The following is a 27401-nucleotide window of genomic DNA, read 5'->3' as shown; positions in this document are numbered from 1 at the left end:
GACTACAAAAAGATTGAGGGCTTCACATCGCCATGGGCGGAGACACTATTTACCAGCAACATCCATCATTTACAGCACGGCGGTGTGAAGTAGAGGTAGCCAACAGCATTCATAGTTTAATGGACTTTATTTAAAATTATGACATGTAATTCATGTGGACATGAGAGAGCAGTCTGTTCATGCTTTACATTCTCTGTTCTATGTAGTTGCACAGGCAAAACTCTGTGGTTTTAGTCATAAAAATAAAGTCTTAAAGATGCAAATGACTTTAATATCACCAAATAGCCTATTATTAGCAGCAATCTCTGACAGACAAAAAGCTTAAAAAACACATTCAAACAGTTTGTTTTACACTAATCTACCACAAAGAGCTAGGTAATAACAGTCTGTGTCCTTCATGTATGTACCCTCACACTGCGGTCAAGGTGGGTAGAATGCACTGTCAGAACAGTGTACCTGTCTGTCGGGGATGTCACAGTCATGTAACGGCTCTCTGCTGGGGGTCTGTGTCCATAGCTCCACATCTTCATCTGAGATAGAGGGATGAGTGAGGATGATCCGCGGGATCTGTCAGAGCAAGTTGTCATGTTTTACGTACATGCATGTCAGAAAAAGCATGTAATATAATTTAAACAATGTTTGTTTTTGTTTTTTATTATTCGGGAAAGGTTCTATGGAGCAGTACACCAAAGTACCCCTAGGGATACATGTATCCCCATTGGAATAACACTGCTATATCCTAATGAGGGATGAGAAATCTGCTTACTGTCATTGTGTGTTTCCCCCCTTGAAGTGAATCATTTTCCATCAAATCAGACTGAAACACAAAAAGACAAGACAAAGAAGAGAAGTGTATAAGAAGGACTTATTTTGAAGGGGTAAACCACATATGGCTTGAGGCACATCATAAAACAATGGTGACATTTAAAAAGTATACTCTGTGCTGTGATTGGAGTAAACCACCCACAATGCTGCTGCCGTTGCAGACAACCGCCTCAATCTTCTTGGACAAACCGTCTTCCACGCTCTCCGTGTTGTGCGGTTTGCCTCTTTGGTCTCCGCCATCCTGTGTGCACGGCTGTCGACCTGTCACGTCCCGAGGATCGTGATGTTCGTCCGGGTCACATACCTCTCGAGGTAGCAGCTTCTCTCTTAATACTTTCATCTTGATGCAGCTCCCGGCATTCCTGAGGGCGCTGACCGCCTCGTGGTGGGTCGCCGCCTGCATGTTGAGGCCATTGACCTGGAAGGACCATGGTCACATTACACTTTCAGTCTCGGTGAAAGTAGGAGCAGGAGTCAGAGGTGATGGATTAAGTCACACACTCACACACATCATAGGTTATCTGAAAATAGCATGTCTATTCCCACTACAGACACTGATGAGGGTTTCCAATCAGCTTTAATTTACAAAGGTGTGAATCTACAGATTGGTTTAGCCTTTTTTTTGTTTGCTTTCTATTTGTCAGCCCTATTCTGGCTTTATCTTCTTAGGGGAAGTCCCAACTGAGTGTCCACTGCTGGTCTTATGCATGGATGTATAATGCCCTCCTTTGGTCACAAGAGGAACACCAGCAGGAAGTAGGTTTTGTAATAATATTCTTACAGCCAGTATAAAGTACAAGTATGTGATTTCCATTCAGTCAACAATATGTCAGTGAAAAGATTACAAACATGGGAAAAATGATTCCCAGCCTACCTCCAGCAATCGGTCTCCAACATGGACCCCTGCCTTTCCTGATGCTCCCTCTTTATTTACTCTGGAAATAAAAATTCCCTGAAAGGAAATAGACATGTTAGCCTGAGAAAAGAGCACTGCTAGCTCTTCTGTACCAGAACTCACCTCATCATGGTCTTTGTAAGGCAGAGAGCCTTTCCCACCAGCAATGCTGATTCCCAAACTACCGCTCTGGCTTGACACTTTGATCTGTAACTAAAAGGAAAATGTTTTATAAGATTTCCAACATTGCCTAGCACAACCACACAGAGATAATTAGACATTTAAGAAAGATACTGCGTGCAGTTACTCTTAAAGGCACTTGGGAGACGAAGGATTCCTGAGGAAGGGTCCTCTCTGTCACCAAAGAAGACTTCAGATGCCCTGTGATGGAGGAGGTCTTTATGTTGGAGATGGGGTCTCCTTGGAGACCAGACCCCGCATTAAGAGCTCTGTGATGCTGAGACTTCCTCCCCTCTCGGGTTTCACCTCTGTGATGGCGAAGCCATTGTGGTACAGCATCACTCTCTGGCACCTGGCCGGTACCATCCTGGTGATAAGAAATAGTCCAATGCTTTTATATAGTACTGGTGTATGACATACATCTGTGGAGCCTGATATTTCACTTTGAATTCACTCACAAGACATTTGCAAAATGAGAGACATTGAGTTAAATAGGCATCTTCTCAAACAGGGTTTCTTGACATGTACTGTAATGATGACGAAACTAGAATAAGTGGAAACCTGCAGCAGAACAACAGTTGATGAATGTCTGCAGTTGCTGATAAAAATGTGTATCCCCATATCAAGAGAAATCAAGATTAAACATCATGAGCTGTGCTAAGATACCTAAACTGGAAAACAGACCTCCTCAGGTTGCTCAAGTTCCTCTGCGTCCTTCTCTGCACTGGGGCAGCGACCACGCACGCTGTCGCTGCCCTGGAACAGTTGAGGTCTTTGCTGCTGACGCTCTTTGTTTGCCACCCAGCTGAAGCCTGGGATCATGGCCCAGTTTTGGCCATTGGTCCTGAGGGATGGGTTAGTATGAGGCTTTCTACATTCCTGGAGATAGTCAGAAGACACCAGCTGTTGCTATAAATGTCATTTCAATGTAATATCTTGAAGGAAATGAGTAGTGACAGTGATGGATCAGTGGTGAATGTTTGATGAAACCACATCCCTCATCTTGAAGTGTAAACTTGTGATGTATCGAGGCACTGTAGTCTTACTGAAGAAGCCTCTACTTTTAGAATAGTGAGAGGCCATCTAAAGCACCATTACATTTTGTTAGTACTAACAGTTCGGCGCCTGAATACCAGTAACTTTTACTTTCTAGTGAATTATCAGTTTTTAAAATGTGTTTTGACTAAATTGATAATTCACTGAAAAGTATTTGTAATAGTTCTATTTCAACACCAAAGATAAGTATGCCCTTCTACAAACGGTTAATCAAACATGTACAATGAGATTCAAATAAAGGTGCCCTTAAACATTAAAAAATATGCATTCATTCTCTGATATACTTAAAGCATGCCAGCGACAGTACAACACGCAGGACGCGCAGGGTGGACAAGTCAAACATGGCACATGCTGGCAGAGCATTACGGTAACATCGTGCACTATTGGACAGACAAAACAAGCAATGGAGGGGTCAGGAAATGGAATATTTGGTTTGTTGCCTCAAAGAAAGGCAGTTTAAGTCAAAGCTTAATTTTGTCTATATATTATTCTTGTATATGGATAATAAGAAAAACAACACCAAATTAATCTTGTTTTTAAATCTGATGATTAAGTCTTCCGTTATTCTCTCTGAAATCAATAGGATTTAAAGGAATAAGAAACATGTTGTTTAGTGTTGCACTCGTTTTATTGATCAGTGGTTAAAAAGTCATCCAAACCTCAAAGCACAGTGCCCATTTGAGATCTGTTTTGTGCAGTTCGATCAGAAAATTAAAAACATAAAAAACAACACTTCTCTTGTCCACGTTTTGCAATATATTTAAAAACAAATGAATACAAATTAGGATGTACCATCTAAAAGAATTTGAGAAACGCCAAGAAGTGCATTAAAGTAGAACTTCTTAAAACTGCATTTTTAAAAGGATGCCATCCTTGTGGTACAAACCTCTCCCCAAACCTCTGATGATTATTCTATACAGTACTCTTTGTTAAAGGGAAAGAAACCTTTTTTTTTTTTGTTATATACACAACTGTTTTTGGCATCTACTTGAAAAACATTGCAAAGCAGTGAAGCACAGCACATATAAATAAGACAGGATTGTTACTTCTGCATAATTACGTTGCAGATGAGTAATTAAAGATTGATGTGCAGTACATAGATCCAAACTTAATTAATTAATCAAATCTATTTAATCTAAAAATAGGTCTAGATGTTTTACAGACAAAAAAAGGATTCAAGGCCATCCACTCACCCAATGACAAGTATATGGATTGAATAAGACATCAGTGACTGTGTTTTGTTCATTTCTTCGATTTAAAAAAGGAAAATGTACCAAGTTTGCAAAAGAAGTTAAAAAATCTGCAACTGATTAAGAAATGTGCTATACATTTTTATTTACATCTGAGCTGCCAAAAAGTATAAAAGTATCAATATTCACAAGAGACTGTACAATAATCCTTAATCACTAGGTCCAAAAACTCCTGCTTTTAAGTTTGCCCAAAATGTAAAAAGTATCTACCCAGTGTTTTAAAATAGATATAGAACAAATATACATTTACGAAGGTTTGACCATATTATAAAAGCCTTATAATAGTGCAACTACCTAATTTATGTTTTTTAAAAGAGGCATTTAAAAAAGTAACAAATCTTTAAATATCTTTTTAAAAAGGAGCATCTCTGTGCAGATTATTGCTGTGGACATTAATTAAAAAGAGGAAGGCACAAAGGCCCTGGTAGACTGAGTCAAACACGTTTTACACAGGACTGGAGATGAAGTAAGGTTACAGGTGTCCAAGGGGGTTAATCAGGAGGGGAAGGCCACACCAGGGTTCGTAGGTAAAAGAAAAAAGGGGGTCTGCAGGGTTGTGCAGGACGACACAGCGAGACACAGGAGGTAAAAAACATTTCTGAGGTAAAGGTCACACAGACGTGGTCACTCTGTCTGCAGCGTTATTGACCTCGTTTTTGTTGGAGTCCAGGCCTTTGGCAGCGTTCAGGTCGTTGCGGATGTTCTCGGCTGCTTTCTTCATCGTCTTTAGCTCGCCGGGGTGAGGCGTGGCCCGTCGAAGTAGTGTTCCCTGTGCGAAGGAAAAGAGATTCAAAATATTGGCGCATTTTATAGATCTGCAGCAAAAAGAGCAATTGTTTACAGTACATCAGTTGTAAGTGGTGAGCATAGAACCGATGAGTTAAAGGACAGGATGGTTTAAGGCTACCTGCATGCAAATGTCTAGCATTTTCCTTGCAAGTAGAGAAATGTAACAGAGAAATGTTAAATCAAATAAGCGTGTTTGCAAGTTAAATTGTGGAGGAAAACAAATGTTTTTAGCCATGCTGGTGGCAAGGTTCTTTGACGGTCCACCACTGTTGTCCAGACTGAAATATCTCAAAAATTGTAATATGCATTTTGATTCAATTTTGTGAAGACAATTATGGTCCCCAGAGGATTAGGCCCCTGACTTTTGGTGATCCTCTGACATTTCCTCTACCACCACCAGCGGCTTAAAATCAGTGTGAAATATCACCAATATCACCAACTTCTGGGTGGATGGCTGTGAAATTTGCCCTCGAGCTTGCTAGTCTCACCTTGTCGTCATCTTCCTCCTCCTCCTCATCATCCAGAAAGTGAATGACACTGATCCTGTTCATGGCTTTGTTGTCCCATGTGTCATCTGCCATGTCATTCACCAGGCTCTCCAGTGCTCCACAGCGGGCAAGATTATCAGAGCCTGTGGTTGTTTTTAAAAGAGACAACACAATTTGTGTTACTGGAATCCATGCTCACGTCAAAATGCTCAGATAGAATTACAGTGTGCGCTGAAGGGAATACTTCAGCAGCTTCTCCACAATCTGCCAACTCAAGAAATGAAAGCTGTCACATAACCCAGCACTCATAAGAGAAAGCATGAAACTGCCAGATCACAGTTTCAAATCCCAGCTTAGTCACAGGCTTACAGCAACACAATCTTCCCTGCCCCCAACCTTAGCTTCAGCCTCACCCACTTGACCTCCGCCAGTCTTACATCTGCATCTCTCCCACAAGAGAGAGAGATGGCACGTCACAAAAAATGAATGAATACATTTTTGAGGGAGAAACAAAACTACATTTTTTAATAGCAAAATACAGTGACAAGCAAGCAACAAAGACGTTGCAGTTAATTCCCGATAGATTTAGGCGCAAGGCTGTGGATGACAGCGAAGAAAAGAAATTACAATAAACTGTTGTATCAGGCAGAGATGGAGCCGGCCCTCAGCCGCATCTCTAGACCCAGAGGGTGAGCTTTTAATGGCAACAGGCCAGCTGCTGCTAAGTCTCTTTAGCGGTCCAATCCACCACATTTCTGAAAAACATAACGAAGGAGGGCCTCAAGGGACAGAAGAGGCCCTGATGTGTTATAGGCTGTGATCCCTTACAGGACCATATAATCAACAGAGATACTGCAGGGGAGGATCAGAGGGCGCAAAACCCACTGTGCTTCATCATGTGATAATGTCAAAACCGTGTGGCACTAAATACTCAGAGACGATGCAAGAACTGATGAGGAATATTAATAGTGTTGGCACCAAGTCATCTCACTCTAGAAGAAGCCCGACACTTAAGGAGCACTGATAAACTATAAACAGATAGTACACATGCAAAGAAACACTGTTCATGACCATATATGCTGTCATTTTAGTCTGGTATGAGAGAAAAAGTCTAGATACAGGCTACACTTCTGATAATTAAAATGATTCATGAAGATTATTCAAACATCTGAGGATTATTTTATGCTTCCGCTTGATTAAAAACATTACCTTTATTGTCTGGTTCACATGGCTGTTGAGGCAGCAGCACGCAAGTGAGCACCTTCTCGCCTGAGTTAGGATCCTCGTCGGTCTGAAAGGTGAGGAGGGGCTGCGACTGGTTTTCTGACAACCACAAGGCCTTCAGTCGTAGCGTGGTCAGTGACATCGGTAAGTGGGTGAGCCTGAAAACAAACCGGATGTAAATCACTGACTGGCTCATATCACGTAGGATATAAGAAACCACAAGGTACCTGCAGGTTTGCAGCGGTTTAGACAATGTGGAGGAGGAACAAAAACACTCCCCAGTCAGAGGTGAACATGTTTGTGTGTGACTAAAGCATCAGACATCGCTGAAGACAAAGCATGGACCAAAACAGGCAGTGGCAGAGAAGAGAAGCCAAAACAACCTCTGACTGACGGTGAGTAATGTGGTCAAAAACATCAAGATAATCTTTAGGCATCAGAAAGTAGAAAATCTGTATTTCATCAAGTATTAATTAATTAATTAAGTTTGATAAATAAATTAAATAAAAATCATGTTTCAGTATTTGGTTTACTATTCAATCACAAAGTCTTCAAATCCTTTGATCACTTTGTTTATGTTTGTCTTGTGTTGGACCCCAAGAAGAATAGTCTTCACTACGGTGATGGCTAATGGGGATCCTTAATAAAGAATAAACTTGAAAAATAAGAAGATATGAATGTGTTGTTGAACGTACCTATTTCCAGAGACGTCTAGCACGTGCAGTTCTGTGGCTTGCGACAGCTCTGACGGTATCCTGGTCAGTCTGTTCTCTCGTACACAGAAGACATTCAGACCACTGCAGCCCCCGATCTAAGTAACAGAAGAGACAACACGATTAGGCTGCACGTCAGTCAGTGTACACGTCATGTGAAGCAAAAACATAGTACATAGCATAGGCAGACACACAAAGGTTTCAATTGTATTCATTTTTCCTAGTAAAAAAAGCTACGTAAATGCATGTGTGTATAAATCTTTTTAACAAAGCCAGGACAAAAGAAACCGGAGTAAATCTGCCAGCATGTGTGCACTAAATGGCAGAGCGGTTAAATGTCAATGGGATGTGGCAGAGGGACCTAAAATTAGGAACAATTAGGCCTAGCAGCCAGACAAAGCAGAGACTTGATGGGCCAGCAGCTACACTGCAGTTGTAATCCATTAATCTGCTCAGACACCGACCTGAGCCGGATACAAGTATTGTTACAGAGATTCATCATTTTAAAAGGAGCAGGTTAAGCTCATCATCTGCACAGGTTAATATGATAAGTGCTTATTGCATTCATAGTCATCAGCGCAAGGAACAAACAAATCACAAAAAAACAAATCGAACACATTAAGTGTGCTTCCATGTAAGCACTGACAAAATTCAGCCAGGGAAAAGTGATCACCAATCAATAGAATCCATAAAACTGGGCCAATGGTCAAGTAGATCAGAAAAGCACAAATCAATACTTGGGCCACGGTTACACTGTGGTTGTTAAGAGACGTCATGCAATGGTGGTTTGAGAAAACAATGACACCATCGATTCATTATCTAGGCCAACTGTTATTTTTCTCCAAACACTGCAGTCTTTGCATCATTAAGACACAGGGGCATTGTACAATGTCTGAAGAGGAAGCCTTTCAGATGGAGCTTTAAGCCAGGCGGACCTTCACTTAAACAGACAAGGGGTTAGAAAAGAATGTCACATACAAACACAATGGAGACACTCAGACAGAGCTGAACTAACCAGAGGACTGAGCAGTAAACGTGAAATGAGAGAGCTCAACAAGTAAGAGCATTGTTGATCCACGCGTGAATGAACTTTAGACAGTTTGAGCCAATGAAAATCTCAATTGGTGCATTAAAGAATTACATAACAAATGCAGTCTAACTTAACAGCATTGCATCAGTGTACTCAAAACAGAGAAAATCACAGGTTTGTAATAATTTCAATGTCACAGCAGTTTCAGACCATTAATTCAGTTCAAATCTAAACTGCGCCACCTATCGAACTAAAAGTAACAGCAGCGATGGTTTAGACCTGAAGATGTAGAGTGTGTCCATGTGTACCATCTACAGGCAAACCGTCTGCAATTTTGACACTTGTGCGTACTTGCGCCACCTGCAGTCAGAGTTTTATAGCTTTTACTTTTTTAGTAATTCTGTTTTATTTATGGATATGTATATATGTGTATATACATTTTATATTTTTTGTGCCCAAGGACCAGAGATGGCAAAAGTACTCACTTCCCGTACTCAAGTAGAAGTACAGATACTTGTGTTAAAAAATACTCATAAATAAAAGTACTGATTTGACTTCTTTACTCAAGTAAAAGTAACAAAGTACAGGCTTGGAAATGTACTTAAAGTATAAAAGTAAAAGTAGCCTTGCGAATGACAACCATTTTTTTATGCAAAGCTACCTGGACCACACAAATGTTACTAGAGCGCAAGCTGAGAAACTTCAGTGGACATGGAAAAAAGACTCTTTATATGCCATTGCCTACATTTCAGTCTGCCAATGGGCTAAAAAACATCACATATATGATTATTGTGACAGAGACTGGGACTCCAGGTTAATAAGATTCTGACTGAGTGGCAAGATATGATTCTGTGAGAATTCAAACATGAGTCCTCTAACTTACGTGTGAGAGGTTTGCTCCAGAGGCGTGCAACCTCTGACATATATAGCAATTGTAAGTAGTTTTGGATAAAAGCGTCAGCTAAATGACATGTAATGTAATGTAATGTTAAAGTAATGAGCCAATTTTGTAAAATGTAAGGAGTAGAAACTACCGATATTCATGTTAAAAATGTAAGGAGTAAAAGTAAAAAGTCGGCACAAAAATAAATAGTAAAGTAAAAATATCTGAAAAAAATCTATTTGAGTACAGTAACAAAGTATTTGTACTTCGTTACTTCCCATCTCTGCCGAGGACCCCTGGAAAACAAGATAGTGCATCTCAAGCTAGCCCCCAGGAAGTGCACCAGGCTTTAAAGCAAATTGAACATCGTGGCCAAATAGTGGAATTGCAACTCCCGGCCCATGACGTAATGCCATCTGGTCCAAAAAGACTTTTTCCCATAGACTTACATGGCGAAAGAGACGTCTTTAAATCAGTGGCTACATTTTTTGAGCGTCACAACCCACACAAAATGACTTATTTCACTATCAGAATTTGATCCATTCGGTGTGATAACATTTTGGAAAGTCTAGAAGAGCTGCACGATTATATAATTTAATCATCATTCAATTTAGTGGAGTGCCAAACCGGAAGTAGCCGGCTCGGCCGGCAGAGGTCTCTAGTGCGCTGCACAGTGCGGAAGCAGTGCCGATCAGCCAGGTCATTTTTGGCTCCATGAAGGCTTCAGGCGCCACTGAGCAACTCTCATAGGAATGAACGGGGCTCTGCCTCAGACACTGTATCCAGTTCTTATTTTTACACCCATGGTCTCAAGGGGTTTATCCTCAAACTAGATTTGAAATAAATGATGTTGGTTGACATGTGACAAGCTTACCTCCTTAGGTAGTGACGTTAGCTGGTTTCTGTCACAGTTGAAGTTGGAAAGACGCTTTAATTTCCCAACACTCCTAGGCAAACTCTGTAATAAATTAATCAAAACAATTAGATAGAACATAAGGAGTTTTTAAATACACTGGAAGCTTAATAACCACACAAGAGTATTTCCTTATCTCATTTGTCTCTTTGCCTTCTTTAGAACAACTTATTAAACTGTTGTTTGATCAATTTATCAATGTATCCAAAAGGACAACATAGACCACAAAATCATCATGTGTCACCAGTACAGTGACAAAGAGAGAGATACGTTGCTCACACAGTCCATTCATTTATTACACAGAAAAACACAGATTGTTAAGAGCAGCCATGTATGCATCCTCTGAATGTGGCTTTCAATCTCTGTTCCACTCTGTGAGAACAACTCAATGTATTCCTGTCACATTCCAGATGTCCGTGTTTAAATATGAGGCTGTGCTAATGTTTTAAATATGTTCAAAAATATAGCACAGCAGAAAAGGCAGGTTATTGTATACTTTTTGGGCTATTGAATGTTAGGGCTAACTAAATAGTGCATTTTTCACCACAGGTGTGGTGTTGATGCAACTTGGTAAAAAGGCACAAACAAACACATCTACACTATCTATATATAATAAGTTGATGTCATCTGTAAGGAGGAAGGAGTCTTTATCCTTTAATTATACCAAAACCATTATGTGATGTGCTTCTGCTGTCATTGACTGTGGTTATGCAATATCTACATAGAAACAGCTAATGAAAATGAACTATATAGATACTAATCCCATTGTTTTCTTTCAATTTTAAAAGACTAGACAGTAATAAAGTTGCAAACACACCTGTAGCTGGTTCTCTGTCAGCACAAGTTCAGTGAGGCTTTCACAGTTACCAATGCTCTCTGGAAGATAAGTTAGCCTATTCTGATCAGCTTTCAATATAGAAAGTTTCCTTAGTTTTCCTGCGGAGAAAGAAAAAAAATATATATATATATCAATTAAAATAAACCTTGTTTAGACATTGATTAGCAGACTGATGAAGCAGTTACTGTGATACTGTGGAAAATGTATGCTGCCATCTTGTAAAAGTATGTGAAAACATACCAGAGACACGCTCCCAAGAGTCATAATCATGCTAATAAAGAGCTTGTAGGATTTACACACTTACCAGTGCTTTCTGGTAGAGCATCAATGAGGTTCTGAGACACCAGCAGGTCCGTGAGTGACACCAGGCCACCTAACTCCTCTGGAAGTCGCTCCATTTTGTTTTCTGATACATCCAGACACAACAGGCTTTTCATACTGCCCATCTCCTAAAGTTCAGAGCAGAGACTTGTTGTAAGTAAAGTTAGTTACAGAGTTACAGAGTAGAATCAATGTTGTTTATGCATTTAATCTCAGGACTTGGACCACATTTATATTCAGAGGACGCATTTGTGCATTTCAGGTTTTGGCCAACATGATAAATAAGAGGACTGTACTTGCTCAAAATTGTATTTTCTTATCGTATTTGAAGACTTATTAAGGTGTGTCGCTCAAAGCCCTATATGTCTTGTTGCACACAGTAATTAAAATAACTATATGAAATGGTGGTACTCCATTTAATACAGAGACAATAACATATTCTAGAATACAAGAAACAGATTGATAAGCTTACTGAGGGGATTTCGGCCAACTGGTTTCCATCAAGCCACAAGTCCTTTAAGCTGACAAGACAGCCTATTGACTCTGGCTATGTGGGAGGAAAACATGTAGGGATGGAAAGAGTAAGAGCCAGAAGAGAAAGAGACAACAAAGTAGAAAAATACAATGTAAGTGACTTGATTCTGATGATGTACTTAGTTTTCCTTTCATTCAAATTACAAACCTAGTGCCACGCAGCAAGGTGCAGACCACTGGAAGCATAAGCACTAAAAGTCAATCGTTTAATGAAAATAAGGTTCCACAATGCTCCCATATACTTATACCATATACACATGATATATCAAATAAAACACATAAAGAGCAATTTCTTGACAGCCTGACTTTGCTTCTTTTGTCAGTAAATAATTCCCCATCAGAGTCCGACTGCTCGCATAAGATTACAACTTAAAACCAAAGCTCAAAGCAGATGGCCATCCTCCTTTCTGGGTGATAAGAGGTGAAAGCTGTTCTCGAGGGATGCTAATCTACTTGGGCGTGACAAGAAGAAGAAAATAGGAGAAAAAAAGTTTCTTTCTGCTCATTTTGTGAGCCATGTGGCATTCTTCTGAGTAAACATTCCCCCCCTAGCATACAGATAAAACACTTACCAAACTGTATAGTTCATTATTTCCTAGGTCGAGCTCTTCAAGTCTATGAAGCATAGATAGTGACCTGTGGATGACACGTGCAAGGGAAGTTCAAATGAAAATACAGTCAAAATTAAAATGCAGACTTGCTTCATGTAACATAACTTTTTAACCTCTGTTAACAAGGTAACGTCATTCCTTGACATGTACCATTGAAGAAAACACAGCCTCTCTTACAACAATATATATCCACATAAGAGTGCAGTTGGTTGAATACTTACTCTGGTAGGAATGTCAGCAGATTTTCCCTGAGTTCTAGTGATACCAAATTGGAAAGGCTGCAATGACAATGGCAAACAGATGATTATAAGTTTCTGAAAATGCCACGAACTGTAGTTTCTATACGACTTCTACTCGTATCTCCACAACACAGATAATTAGTATACATGATGCTCTGGGTATTTCTAAAACAATGGGGTAAAAATGGTTGTAAAATCTGTCCTTGCAATCAGATATCTGAGAACAGGAAGTATTTGGGAGGTGTGTCAGTCTTATCAGGGCTGTAAAATTGCGGTAGCATAAACAACTACTGCATACTTTAAATGAAGAGTAAAATGTCTCCATGGCTGTCATAAAGCAAAGTACAGGGTTGCTTGCATTGCTGCTTATGTACGCCTCAGTACTGTACATGTACCCAATTACTGGAGGATTTTATGACAACAGGAAAACTAGTACAGTACAAAGTCCATATTGTTGATCAGACTAAATTATTCAGCCTTGTGTGGTATTAGGGACGGACCGAGGAGTCAACAAAAAAGCCTTTCCGTTCATAATGTGAGCAAATAAATGTTAAGGGAGTTAAAGGGATTAACATAATCTAGTAGATATGTGAAATACAATGGCTACTTTTCCTTTATCTTGTGTTTTTCATTCACCACAGTAGACCGCTGGGCCGCTAACTGTCAGAAAACATTCCCATTGCAGGAGATAAACCTCTGATGTCATTTAACCCCTTGGACGTTAATCATATCCACTTCTAAAAACCCACACTATGTTCTTCATTACCTTCTTCCCTTGACAGAGAGCAGGCGTTAGGTCACTGCGTTATGTAAGATAGATATGGGACATACGTTGGGCACATGCCGTACCAGGAGGAAAAGTGTGTTCTTGAGCTCTTGAACTCAGACTGACTTTGCTGGTAGGAAAATTGTATATGTCATAAAAGGTAACCCTAAGAGACTGTGTGAAAAATAAGTCATATAAACAGATTCATATCACTGTTGAGTTTGTTGTTGTTGCCATGCTAAAAACAAAACATGAACAATATGAGAAATAGCTGTTATAGCCAACTAGGTAGTCTGCAACATGTAGATTTCTAAAAGGATAAGATAAATTGAAGGAAGGAAGGAAGGAAGGAAGGCATTGAAATACATTCTGTCGATCAAAAAAACTGTGCTGCTAGGTAGCATATGGTTTGCAAGAAAACTACAAATCAACATTTCACATTTCAGTTTAAAGCAAGCACAAATTTTTATTTTCATTGACTTTAGTTTTGTTTTTAGGTTTGGTTTAACATTTTGCAGAATTTGTTACAACCACAGAAATATCTAGAACCTGAAGAACACACAGCACAGCCACAATTGTTTTTTGCACACTTTTAGCCCATGTAACTATAATCCATTACCGTATGGATCTTCATCAGAAAAAAACATCTGGTGTTTCGTGTCTTGCATGAAATCTAATTTAGGTTTATCATTAGGCTAAACACTGAAAATTAGATTAACATTAAGGCTAAAAAAACCATCTATAAGTAGCGTTGTCTTATTTCAAAGACTACAATCCTGACTTATGATCACTAAAGGAGCAAAAAGAATCCTTTCTTGAATCCGAGTCAGGCACTCCTCTGCCTGCCATGCATCATCCCTTAGAGGTTAAGCAGTAATCCTTAATTTATGACACCATGGCAAGCCAAGACAAATCCCTGTTTAATTTAGCTCCAAATGTTTCAGCAGTTATCTAATGGTTAAAATATGCCATCCAGAGCACTGCCAATAATTATTTAAAAAGTACTACTGGAAAACATCAGCACAAGCTTTACTGTAGTTATCAACGTCAGAAAACATGCCTTTAAAAAGGCATTTATTTTTATAACCAAATGTGCACGTGTAGAATAAGTTCATTTCTGTCCCTTTAATTCAGTTTCCCTTGAACTCCAAACTTCTACTAAAAATGTCCCTTGTGGCAATTTGACCTAAAAGCACATAGTTCTGTTATTAAATCCAATTATAACTGAACTCAAACAAGAAGGAAGACCTCATAAGAATAAGAATGTTGGCCAGAAATGCTCTTTCGCTGCAGCAGATTACATGCCATCTCACAACAAGGCTTTTGCCTTTCATGAACAAAGACAACGCAGCCAAGGAGTGGACACTGACTACTGTGTCCATGACAAGTAATGTGGTTGGTATGTTTTTCTCCCACACAGCCATACTTTAGAAGAAATTATTTCGATAGGGGGAAAGGGAAAATGTTGTCACTCGTGCTTAGTTGTTTGGTTGAGCAAATATGTATGGTGGCTGACAGGGTAAAACGAACTGCAACTTTATGAAATGCAAGCATGCAAATAGACAAAACACATGCAAATTAAGAAAACATCTTCATTCATTTGACAACACATGCGCAGCATTCAGCAAACGCGCTGCATATACACACAACACAACCAATTACACAAACGCACTGCAAATACAGAAGCGATGCAATAGGAAAAGCACACAATCCCCGAAAACAAATGCACCAGAAAAACACTGCATCCAGTTTACACAACGGAAGTTCTCCAGGCCACTAGGGTGGAAGAGCTTGATTTTCGATCCCCACAGGGAGAGAGCGCTCTGCCTTTTTATTGCCACGAGTTTACAGACATGTCTCTGCTGATTGGGTATCACCTGTGACCTGAGCCAATAAACTAAAGACACACCAACCAAACGAGAGAAAAGACTTAATATTTACAGTCTATGATCTCATAGCAGTTGCACATCGTTTCCCAATCTCTCTGTCTCTCTCTGTCTCGCTCTCTCTAAATGCTGCGCATGTGTTGTCAAATGAATGAAGATGTTTTCTTAATTTGCTTGGGTTTTGTCTATTTGTGTGTGTTTCATTAAGTTGCAGTGCGTTTGCCCCTGTCGGCCACTGTACATATGTGCTTTTAAAACAACTGAAATTGGTTTACTGAAGTTAATAATGTAAAGGTGAAATGAATGGTTATCCTAGCAAGACCACAAATGCTGAAGCAAAGTGTGATTTAGGAAAATGCAGAAAGAGACAGGTGGAAAGTTACATGACAAAAAGTCCCTTGACATCATCATTACATACATCATTATATGCAGCTCAGGCTGCTGTGTGAAACTGTGTGGAAATGTTTTACAGACAAACGCAAGATGCACTTGATATGTTGAAGCAAATACGATGAAACAATGCATTTACTTACTTCCCAATGTTATCTGGAAGAACTTGCAATGAAATATCATTGATGGAAAGGCATGTAAGATTCCGTAGCTCTGGAAAACTTTCTGGTAACCTGAAAAAAATAAAAGGCCACAAGGTAAGATTCCGGTGGAAAAGGACAGAAATGCACAGAGAATTATTTAATAAAAAAGTATTTTTGACATTAACTTGTGAATGAAAATTGGACTAGCATTTTACGGCTAGCAAGAGAAGAGGATTCTAATTGGATGCTCATGTTGCTTTGTTTCTACGGAGACTGTACTGTACTAAGCTTGTTGCTATTCATCTTTGCCGTCTGCCCTGCCCTTTTCTATGCTTTACATAAAATCTAATGTTTTAACTTGTATATGATCAAAAAAGGAACAAATCGGGTCAAAATATTCCTGTTGCTGTGATAACACAGTAGAATTTGTTGAATGCTCCTGAACATGTTATTAGCAATGGTTTACATTACGAGCTACACAAACAGTCCATGATAATAGCAGTGTGTAGAACAAGGCAATAAAAGTCACCGTGCTCAGGTCTCCTGAAAAAAGGATATGAAGTGCCCATATTTTCATTTTCTAAATGGACTCATTATCTGCTTGATCGAGACAACTGGTATACTTTTTTGTCAGGTTTTTGGGGTTGGCCAGATGGGACTTCTTAGCTGCTAGTTGTGGTCACACTTTGATCAATAGCAGCAACAACAAAATAGTGCTTCTCCATTTTTGGTGGTAGCTGTCCTACATAATGAACTGGTGAGACAAAAAAGGCAACTTCTGCTCTGGTATTACTATTCACAAACATTATTCGGAATAATGCAAGCCAGAGATCCTTTTCAATAACACTAATATACAAAGCCTTGAAATCAGACAGGTATTAATAATAATAATAATAATAATAATACATTTTATTTATATATTAGCGCTTTTCATGGTACTCAAAGACACTTGACAGTAAAAACAGTACATATAGCACATTAAAAACAGATAAAGAATAAAACCAACACATAAAACAAGCATATTAGAAGCAATTAAAAACAATAAAACCAGTAACTTTCAGGTTAGAAATGTAAGACTTTTGTATGTGGAAAGCTAATCTGAAGAGGTGTGTTTTGATTAGTGTTTTGAATGTGTCCAGGTCAGTACAGTCACGGATGTGTGTATGCATTGTATATTTTCTTAAGCAAGCTATCATCAATTTTTGCACAACTAAAATTTAAACTGGACCCTGCCATCAATCCCCAAAAGACAGACAACTAAATCATATTTATTCATATTTTCTGATGCTGTCAAAACATCATCATTATATTTTCAATTATGATAAGTTAAATACACAAAATGCTTATTTTTCATTTCAATTTAAAAGTATTGAACAACAAAGCCTTTGTAATACTATTCATTTCCCCCCCCTCTGAACTATATACTGCAAAGCAATGAGGTTTTGTCCCTGCTGAGGTGCAAATTAGATTCAGTCTCACCCACACAATAAAATGCACAATCTGCAATCTGTCAAGGAGAGTGTGGGCATGTCCATAACAACAGTGGATCTTAAAACACACACAGTGCAGACAGCGGAAATAAAATGTCCTCTCCACAAGAAAAATGCATCTTTTTATTATTTGTTAAAGATGTACTCTCTGCTTTTGCTATCCCAAAATGTCTTTATCTGGATAAATAGGCCTGTTCATTGAGGGGAAGATTAATTAAGTATCAAAATCAATGAAATTTATGGTTTTAGCAATGTTACAAACCCAGACAGCTGAATATTTCAGAAGAGACCAACATTAAGTAAGTACTAAATAGGACTGATGTGTAATCATAATCTGGAGGATTACCTTGTTAATGGATTTCCACTGAAATCTGCCACTTGGAGGGCTTTGCAGTATGAAATGCTGTCTGGAATTTCCATAATGTCTGAATAAGAGAAAAGGCACTGGTTACAAAACTCCTTATTAAAAAATAAATATATGATACAGCAGTAGTTAAGATGCCAAGATAATATATTAAAGAATTTAAATGCAAGCGATAAACAAAAAATGGTATTTAGAGGTGAATTTAATGTAGAATAAACCCGTTTTATTATTCAATAGTAATGTTTCCCGTGTCTAACTCTTAAATAAAATGCATTAAATTTTGACCACACAAAAAACATGTACCATTGTTCAAACCACTTCCACTTAATTAGAACTCAACACAAACAGCCCTGTGTGTTAAATGTCTGTTTGTGCTTTCTTTTAACTTGTGATGGTTTCACTCTACAGCCACAACTGTGAGCAGCCTGCTCTGTTGCTAGAGAAACCTCACCAGCGTATCTAAAGGAATATGTTTGGGTCTATACAAATGACTTGGGAGATTTGGGCTTAATGCAAGCCATGCTTTATTTGTATGCATGTTTGTTGCATCAGCTTCACTAATGAGGAGTGAGTCTGTCAATGTGATTCATTTGCTGAAATTAGCGCTGTCTTGCTTAATTGTAAATATATTCTCGCAGAAATAATACACAGAAAGAGTTATGAAAAGTAACGTGCTACAATATTCTCGTTTACTTTTGTGCTGCTTTGGCATATCAGTGTTTGCCCCTCTTACCATTTCGAGAGACATCCAGTTCTACCAGCTGCATGAAGTTGGCTATTTCTGGTGGAAGTCTCTGGATCTCGTTGTCACTCAGGCCAAGTTTTCTTAGTTTCACCAGCTGGAAAAATGGCTAAAAGGTGAAAAGAAATGCATATTTAGGAAAAAGTTTTAAATGTTATCACATTTTAGGAATGCTCTTTGACAGTTGAAATATTTAAATATGATGCATGTATAACATTATACCCTCTATATTATGATAACTGCTTGGCTGCTCTTAACAGCCATAACTGTATGCTTTTTCACAAATGATATTTTGACATGAATGGATATTTTGACAGGAAGGGAGGGGGTTTAATAGCAAACGTGTCAAGTGGCCTAATGACAAAACACCTCCACTTTTAATGATAAGCCATTTTGAAAGAATTACAATTAGCAGGACAAGTGTCCTCATTGGAGAAATTTAGATATTCAACAGGCTTTACCATGGATGTCTTACAGCAGGTTTTTACTTTTCGTCTCCCAGTTAAAAGTCTGTGTCTCCTACAGACCCCCCTCTCTTCTCTACTCTGCTTTTCTGGCACTATCAGACTGAATGTCGGGCCTCAGATAGTCAGATACAACCCATAAAATAGTTTGGAGAGGTCATGGTCACAGGTTGCAACTTAGAGAGATGCACAGATGGACCGGCCGGTGACCGGAATTGGCCGGTTTTCACGTGCTCGGCCATGACCAGCAGGTCAGTCTGACATATGCCGATTTCATGCCGGTCAACGCTACAATTAACTTACAACATAAGTTATACGAGTTACAGTTCCCAAGGACGCACGCACACACGGATGCGACAGCACAGTCTCTTTTTCCTTTCTCTCAACTTTTCCGCCGTGTGTGGCGTGTACCCGCTCGCGGTGTGAAGCGGGTGTCCGCGCTATTCTCGCACATGTAGGGAACCTCGTGAATTAACCTGCAACATGTCAGCTGTTTGGAAATTCTTCAGCGTGTGTGCAGGAGATAACAAGTTTGCAATAAGCAACACTTGCAAGGAAAAAGTAGGGCATGGAGGGATGACACCAAAAACCAAAATCAAATTTTTTTTAGTTGGACGTTTGATGTGAAAAGAAGGAAATGGTTCTAACATTGCACTTTAGATGTGTGTGAATTTCCCACACCAGGAGTAATTTATATAGTTCTATTTTATAGTGATCAATTATCTGTTCAAAACATGTTCTATGTTCTGTGCAAAATGTTCTATTAAAGAAAAGACAGAAAATAAATATTTGTATGTGTTGTAAAGTGGTTAGAAAAAATGAAATCGGAATCGGCTAAAATCGGTATCGGCTGGCCTAACTCAAAGAAAATCGGAATCGGCCTAGAAAGTTGTAATCGGTGCATCTCTACTTAGAAGTACAGAGATCCGTCTCTATTGCCAACTTATAGGAAAGAAATATCCAGTTGGCCCACTTATTGATATGCAAAGGCAATTATCACAAGCACATACTTGACACCCAGAACAAGAGCAGGCAAAACCTTGCCTGTGTGGTGGTAAAGCAGGTAGCTAACAATACTGCTTCAGGTTACCTGAACGTTTTAGCAGGAACAGAAAACCAGACTCGTGAATTTCCCCTCTAGCCTTTGTTTTTTCCCTGCTATTGCTAGTTACAAGGAAGCTGGCAATGAGAGCTCATCCATGAATGCAGTTACTAAATACTTACATTTATCATTCAATCAATCACTAAAGTTGACCGTTAAATACGATCCATACCTTTGTTTGATCTGTATGCCCAGAATTAAGGCTGAACTATTTGGGGAAAAAAACTAATTGCGATTTTCCAGCCAGAAATTGTGATTACAATTTGATTTGCAATTTTTTTTTAGCTACATATTGCACCTTCTACGATCATGTTAAATAAAGTGATAAAAAAAAATAAAAAATTAAAGATCCGCTGAAACTAGGACATTTCTGTAAACAATCTCTAACATTCTTTCATGATTTATCTTGTGAAAAAAACAGTAAATATAATAATGAAGAGAGAAATTAATCTTTATTAAATCAAATATTACACCATACATTCAACTAAATATTTCACATTTGCTTAATCGCGGTTTTCACGATTGGCTAATCAAATTCTTTCAAACCGCAATTTCTATTTGAAAAAGATTCATCATTCAGCCCTATCCAGTATGTAGCAAACACATATGTTTGCCTAAATGTGGCTAATTAAACAACTTTGTTCTCCATCCTTGTGCACAAGCCTATTGCGCTTGTTGCACAAGGAATGCAGCAGCGTAACTGTGTAAGCTGTGTATTCCAAGCAGACAAGTTAATTAAGTTGCATGTTTCTACCTTTCTATAACTTTGATAGACTCTTTTATGCTGTAAAAATGTGTCACTGTTGGAATTTATTGTAACCAACATGAATTTAAGCTGCGACAGCTTTTACAACTACCTGTTTACCACTTACAAAAGTGTTTCAGGTAGCGTATGGCTGAAAAACTGGTAAGTGAACACTTTTTGGTTTTAGGAAATGTGTCTTTATTTTAAAAGACAATAGTAGACCTGTGTTCCCCTTTGGTTCCCCATTATATTAGCTTACTGTCATGGAGGTGTATGCTCAGGTTAATGTAATGTGTTTTGTAAAACTTTACTGTTACAAAAGCTGTTACAAAAGGTTTACCAGGTTCTACCAGCCTTAATGACTTCTGATTAATTCTTAATGAGTGTGCCACTTCCGATCATATTTAACACTACCGCCCTCAAACTACAGAACCCAGTGTTCTGTTTCTGGATGTTAAATGTGGGTAAGGACAAAAACATTTATAAAAGCTATAATCACCTGCAACTCGGTGTGTGCAATGTGTAAAATGTATTTGCATTTTTGAAAATAAGACTTCGTGATTAGGCTGGTCTTTATCTGTAGACCATGTCCAGATGCAAATCACATTTTAATAATGGGTACACAATGAATTGGCCTCAAGAGTTCAAGAGTCCAAAAGTCAAACTCCACCCTATTACAAAATGCACGTCTTTCCAAGTTCTTAAGACAGTTCAAACAGTCTCTAATCCATTCTAACAAGTAATGACTGCTGGTCTGAGCTTTGCATCCTAACCACCTAATTTCACTTTTACATTTAATTTACTCACAAAACATATAGGGGGCAGTTGGACTTCCAATCTCACAGCTCAAAGAGTTGTCTCTTGATATCATAAAGGGAATCTTGACTTGTACAAACTTGTTCATTTCCAGAAAACTAACCTGAATTGTGGCAGATCAGGAAAATAATGAAAATTCAGTATTAAGGTTTATTATACCATTGTGTTTACTACTCTCAGACTTCCTACTTGAACTATGCCACTCCTTTTTGACACAGCAATCAGAACCGGAAGCAAACACAGGTAAAACTTTCAGCTCAGGACAAAACAAAGGCCGATTCATTCAAATGCTTTTGTCCCACTCTCATTCTCTTGATAACAATAAAGACAATCAGAGGAGTAACTATAAAGAGCAATACATAATTGATTCGGTATTACTCTAGTCGCATATTTGCTTTGTGAGTCTTGCGTTAGCATACTGACAGAAAACCTGTTCTTCCCAGTGTCATTCAGCGCCACGCCCCAAACAATCACCCGTGTGTGACAGACAAAAACCAAAACAGGCTGAGTCAAGCATACATTAACCCGAGTCAATGTTTGAATCTTCAGTTTCACCTTCAGCACTTTTTTTTTTTTTTACGGTTTGTTAGAGAACAAGCAGAAGCCTGAAGGTGGTTTGTGTGAAGTGAGTGCATGAATTAATGGACTTCAAGAGATCAACAAAAGCCCTTAATATATATTCATACAACAAGTTTAGTAACAAAATTCTTACAAAACCTAACCAAAACATTAGAACAATCAGCATTAAAAAGCAGCAGTTTTTTGCCAGACCACAACCGTACAGCCATTTAGACTTAAGTTAAAGACATGACATGCTTGGTGGAGTCTAAGGTTACATGGTGACATGCATACAGTATTACATATCACAGCATAGGCCAGAGTTAAAACTGTCTAAACCCCAGCCACGTGCAGAAACTCAACAACTGCGCTACCTTTTTGACAGTTCTTTCTTTGCAAGAACATCTTCTTGTACTGTAGGTCTCAGAAGAGTTAGTAAGTCCACCAGCTTCCTGCTCTGGGATTCATAATACCACTTGATTTAGCACTTCACATACAGCATGTCAAAGGCCCTGCAGCTCCCTGGCTCAAAGTGGCTTCTTCTCTCTATCACTGTGTGTCATTTTTTTTAAAGGCCTCAATGGTCCCCAAAACGCTGCTCATGCCTGAACAAGGTGATTGTTTTGTCCAACTAACCGGAGATTATGTAGCATTTTTGCTTTAAAAAAAGAAAAGAAAAAAAAGACAATTAATTAGCGTAATTGTCTGTGGATTGACTGATTAACTGACTACTTGTTTCAACTATAGCCTGAACACATTTTTGATGTTGGAACAATAAGTTATATCTGGTCATTTTATTGCCTTTCAGGCTAGTTTCAGATTGTAAAATAACGATTATCTGTCTTATATTTTCACTGGAGCTGGGAACAGTGAAACCGGCATTCATTTTTAAACTGGACGAACAGGCAAGAGCATTTCCAGCAAGTCTTGCATTCTTCTTCTTCTTCTTCTTCTTCTTCTTCTTCTTCAGTTAGTTTCCTAGTTTGGCGGCTGGTTAGAAAGCTAACGACTGTTTACAAACCATAAGGATGGCATGCATCTTGAGGGCCAGTTGCTGAAGGAAAACTGAATAAATAAAGAGGCAGAAATGACTGTTTGCTAATTTGGTCCACTGCCTCAGCACAAACAATACACAAAACAATCAAAGAAGAAAAAAAAGGTGCCTAGAAAAAATAGGGCTAATGAATTAAACATGCCCATACAAACCTGTTCTACATGTCTCCATGACTTGGTCAGCAGATCTTTATGTAAAACCCCTGAAACTAGCTCAAGTTTAACTTGCCTCATCTTGTTAATGATAAAACACACCTTTGCCGTTTCATCTCACTGTTAAGACTTGTGCAAGTTTTTTTTTTTTTATCTGCCTGCTGGTTGAAATGATTGACTTGAAATATGTTACTATAGCCGTTTCTCAATGTCAAGGAAGGATCCTCCAAAGCCAGAATTTGGAGGATGCTACGTCACCGAAGTCCGTTGAACGACTGTTCCAATGTCGAGGATCCTCCGAATTCCTCCAAGGACTGAGTCCTTCGTTCAGAGAATTTCCCATATAGACAGCAAAGGATGCATATGTGTATCCTTCGCCCTCCCAAATCACCCACAATCCTATCCTAAAGGAGATGTCTTTGTTACATCACTGTCATGACAAAAATAAGTGGTCAGCATTCATTCAGATACCTCTGAGGCAAATGTAATGGGGCTACACAGCAAGCACTGAACTGGACTGATACAAAGGTTTATCCAGTTGGACGTGTCTTGGGTTCACTCAGCAAGCATTGATGACATTAGTTACATGCCAAAGAGCACAATAAACAGTTTCTCTTGCCGCCAGCCCTCTACCCTCTAAACATACTTAGAATTTTTCTGAAGTGAGTATAGAGATGCCTAAACTGTCACACAGTTGTGTGTGATGTCCCAATGTGAGTACACCTGCTAATCACACCCTTGCGGGCACAGACAACAAAAAGATGGTTTTCCCTGCCAGGGCCTAGTTTGTCAGGTGTACTGTCTGCCATGTGTGTCGGTTCATGGTTGTTTGGTCCGTACTTAACAATTCAGGTCAATGATTCATAATGAAACACTAGTACATACAAATGCACAAGCAAGGCAACAACAAAACACATAATGCTGTCTTTGTTTTCAGTAAGAATACCTGTTACTGTGCTTTTCTCCAATGGACAATGTAAGCAGTGTGCCATGGGAGGTTGCTCACATTATCGGAGTTCCATCACATTTCTATGGACATGCCAGGCCCAAAAATATTCTTTCAGTTCTCTTTTCTTTCCTTTACGGGTGCTGTAAAGTGTATTCAAAATCAGTGCATTTTCTATTTAGATCAAAACTCAATAATCGACTTAAACTACTTAAAAAGTTGAAGAGCTAACCAGTAGTTTTACTTATGGTTGAGGGATGTTTTCTTTAAACTACAAACTTGTGAACAAAAGAATGACATGGCAAAAGGCACAAAATACTGTAGTCTTTCAATCCAATCAGCTTTTCATCTGATCTGACCATGACTTCAGTTATACACACTTTTATTTAGGTCTAAAATACACTCTTCAGAGCGGAACTCAGAGCGCCTCCTACAATAAAACCGGTTTGGCTGAAAAAGTTAAAAGGAAAATGCTACAAAACAACAACAGTCAGTCAGTCATTCTTTTTACTCACTGTAACAACTCTTGGCTATATATCAGAAGTCACAACAGGTCATTTTCAATTCCTTTTCCTCCCTTTTTACTTATTTATTTATATATAAAAGGACAATGCACATTAGTTAACATTTCTCTAAATGTGCCAGTGTTAGCAAGCTGGCTAATTTTCAACTGCAGTACTTTGGCGAGATGTTTTAAAAACCAGTGAGGTGATGGTTAAAATGCATCAGAAGACAACAAGACGCCATAAAGACAGCAACAAAATAAGCATTCTCAAGACAGTGCAGAAGAAGCCATGCAGAGCAACACCAAGCAACGAAACACAGCCAGGCAATGCTGACTATAGCCATTTTTTGACACATGCAAACATGCAGAGCTATAAGCATAGGACATAAATAAAATACAAAAAGCATGATAGAGAGATCTTGATAAAAATGTTAAAAGATGCAGACAAGTTATTAAAATTGTGATATAGGTCAACAAACAAATAAGCCATGCAGCACAAAGTTGAAAGACACAACTATAGAAGATCATACCACATTTTTATAAAAGGTCAGCCTCTAGGGATCATCAGTTTCTAGCCCAGACATAGACAATTACATGAACCATTCGTGCCCATGGGAAATAACCAGCAAATCCTTTAGTTTAACTAGTATCCCACTTAATCCAGAGCACTAGGGTCACAAGTAAGAAGACCAGGGCCCGGCCTGTGTATCCCCACCTCACCAGTCAGTTAGTAATTCACACAGAGTAGCCCCCCCGTCCCCTACATGGTTTATATTAAAGAAAAATAGAGTGGCAGTGATGGAGTACTTCAATCATCATATGATTCACAGTGTGTGTGTGTGTGTATGTGTGTGTGTATGTTCAAAATATCTTTATTAGGATAAACCCCTTGAGATGTATCATCTCATTTTTGAGGTGTGTGTGTGTGTGTGTCTGTAAAGTGTTAGCCTACAATCATTTTTCTGGTTGTGACTGACTTTAAAGATGACCTAACGTACTATTAATATGGCTCTTCAGTGGATAGATGGTGTTGAATTAATTATTTCACTAAATAGGATACAGAACATCTTTGTAAATCGTTTCAGTAACTAATCAAGCAAAAATACCAATCAGTTACAGCTTCTTGAATGTAAGGATTTTGCTACTTCCATCTGAATTAATTGCATTGTTTTCCCTTCATCAGCAGATGGAGTTTGCTTTTTATTAGTAAAAATTAATTCCAAGATCAATAATGAATCTTTATCCACACACTAATGATATTTCTCTTAATTCGTATCATTTAGCCTACCTCTACCATTGAACAAATATTACTCTACAGCACAATTACTCATACCTCTTTAATATTATGTATCAGGGTACATACAGAGTCATAAAAACTGTGACTTTGGATGTGATCATTGTTGAACTCCCTGAAAGCGTTAGACATGTTATGCTCTCTGCACACAGCCATGGCTCTCTGTCATGCAGAAAGCATCTCTGACCTCAGCCTGGGATCACCTGCCCAAACAGGTTTGACATAGCAGACACCATGTCTTGGCTTTGCAGTAAGCTGTGAATGCCTGGGACTCAAATAAAATGTTTTATGATCAAAACCCAGACTTTGGCATGTATGCGTTGAGTTAACCTGCGATGGGAGGTGTAGTTCAGGGGAAATGTCCACCGACACATGGTGCCTGCCTTGCTGATCTTGTGTAATTATTGTCCCCGGCTCCCACCAGACTCTCACGGGATGCCTGATCTGCTCAGTTAGCAGCTCTGTCTCAAAACCACTTTAACTGGAGGGACGCATTTCATGTTACCAAAAATAAGTTACCCTGCCTCTGAACCTGCCATTAAAATGAGTGAGCGGAAGTGGTTTTCTGCTTACCTTGGGCAAGTCTCGGAGTTGGTTGGCATCCAGCAACAGCTCCTCCAAACTCCGTCCGTAGCGATAAATCTCATCGGGCACATACAACAGGGAGCAGTGGCGTTTATCGATCATCTCAACATGACGGTTGCACCGCCACAGGGGTATACAGTGAAACATCACGGGGGAGGTGGGAATAAATCTTGTGCCCGTGCGATAAACAAACAGCGGGGAGGACGGGGGATGCAACAGATTGCTACGGCGGGACAGTCCTGCACTAATATACCGTCAAACACAAGTGAAGCGAAACTCACAGCCAAGTAAAAACCGAAACTCAAACTGCAAGTAAATCGTGTTACCGAGCTAACGTTCGGCGACGAACATGGGAATTACTCTCCGTCGTTGTCTCACTTTGGTTAGTTTGTAGGCACCTGTTTTTTTTCTCCGCTTGGTTCCTCGTCTCACATCGACCTCCGCCGCTTTTAAAGCCCCTCTTTTTAGCGTATACAACACAGACTACATCTCCGTGTAGAAGGGAGTAACGTTAGCATTCTGGTTTTTTCGTCTCGTCCCGGAGTTAATTTCCTCTCCCGTCCAGTTTCTGACCCGGAACATTCACTCCCTCATTCCAATCCTACGTCAT

At 39.1% G+C, this 27401-nt stretch overlaps 1 protein-coding gene across 5 annotated transcripts; it reads right to left on the bottom strand.

Annotated features, from left to right (window-relative positions):
- Positions 1-108: 108 nt before the first annotated feature.
- On the bottom strand, positions 109-27401 carry lrrc1 (leucine rich repeat containing 1). 5 transcript variants are annotated; one of them, XM_039784849.1, is made up of 21 exons: positions 26780-27401; positions 18562-18679; positions 17811-17889; positions 15975-16064; positions 12772-12828; positions 12512-12575; positions 11878-11952; positions 11389-11533; positions 11064-11182; positions 10208-10291; positions 7403-7518; positions 6693-6865; positions 5484-5626; positions 4856-4975; positions 2585-2779; positions 2028-2267; positions 1844-1933; positions 1700-1777; positions 968-1243; positions 767-817; positions 109-567 (listed from the first exon to the last, which is right to left on the bottom strand). In XM_039784849.1, exons 1-21 carry the CDS (start codon positions 26936-26938, stop codon positions 421-423), a joined length of 2619 nt encoding a protein of 872 aa, XP_039640783.1. In that variant the 5' UTR covers positions 26939-27401; the 3' UTR covers positions 109-420. The 5 variants fall into 5 exon arrangements, with proteins under 5 accessions (XP_039640783.1, XP_039640782.1, XP_039640784.1 ...); XM_039784848.1 differs by having other exon boundaries at positions 1700-1933; XM_039784850.1 differs by lacking the exon at positions 1700-1777.

Source organism: Perca fluviatilis, chromosome 19, assembly GCF_010015445.1.
Source record: "Perca fluviatilis chromosome 19, GENO_Pfluv_1.0, whole genome shotgun sequence".
Classification (NCBI taxonomy): domain Eukaryota; kingdom Metazoa; phylum Chordata; class Actinopteri; order Perciformes; family Percidae; genus Perca; species Perca fluviatilis.
The sequence above is the reverse complement of the archived record's forward strand: the minus strand, read 5'-3'. Positions and strand labels throughout refer to the sequence as shown.

What these genes read in the sequence shown, in the direction of transcription:
- lrrc1 (XM_039784848.1), bottom strand. Translation starts at nt 26,938, where the DNA reads ATGTTTCACTGTATACCCCTGTGGCGGTGCAACCGTCATGTTGAGATG. An exon ending in AGTTGGCCGAAATCCCCTCA is followed by an intron (nt 11,534 to 11,877) that starts GTAAGCTTATCA and finishes TCTGAACTTTAG; the next exon opens with GAGATGGGCAGTATGAAAAG. An exon ending in TAACGTCACTACCTAAGGAG is followed by an intron (nt 7,519 to 10,207) that starts GTAAGCTTGTCA and finishes TCTGTTACTTAG; the next exon opens with ATCGGGGGCTGCAGTGGTCT.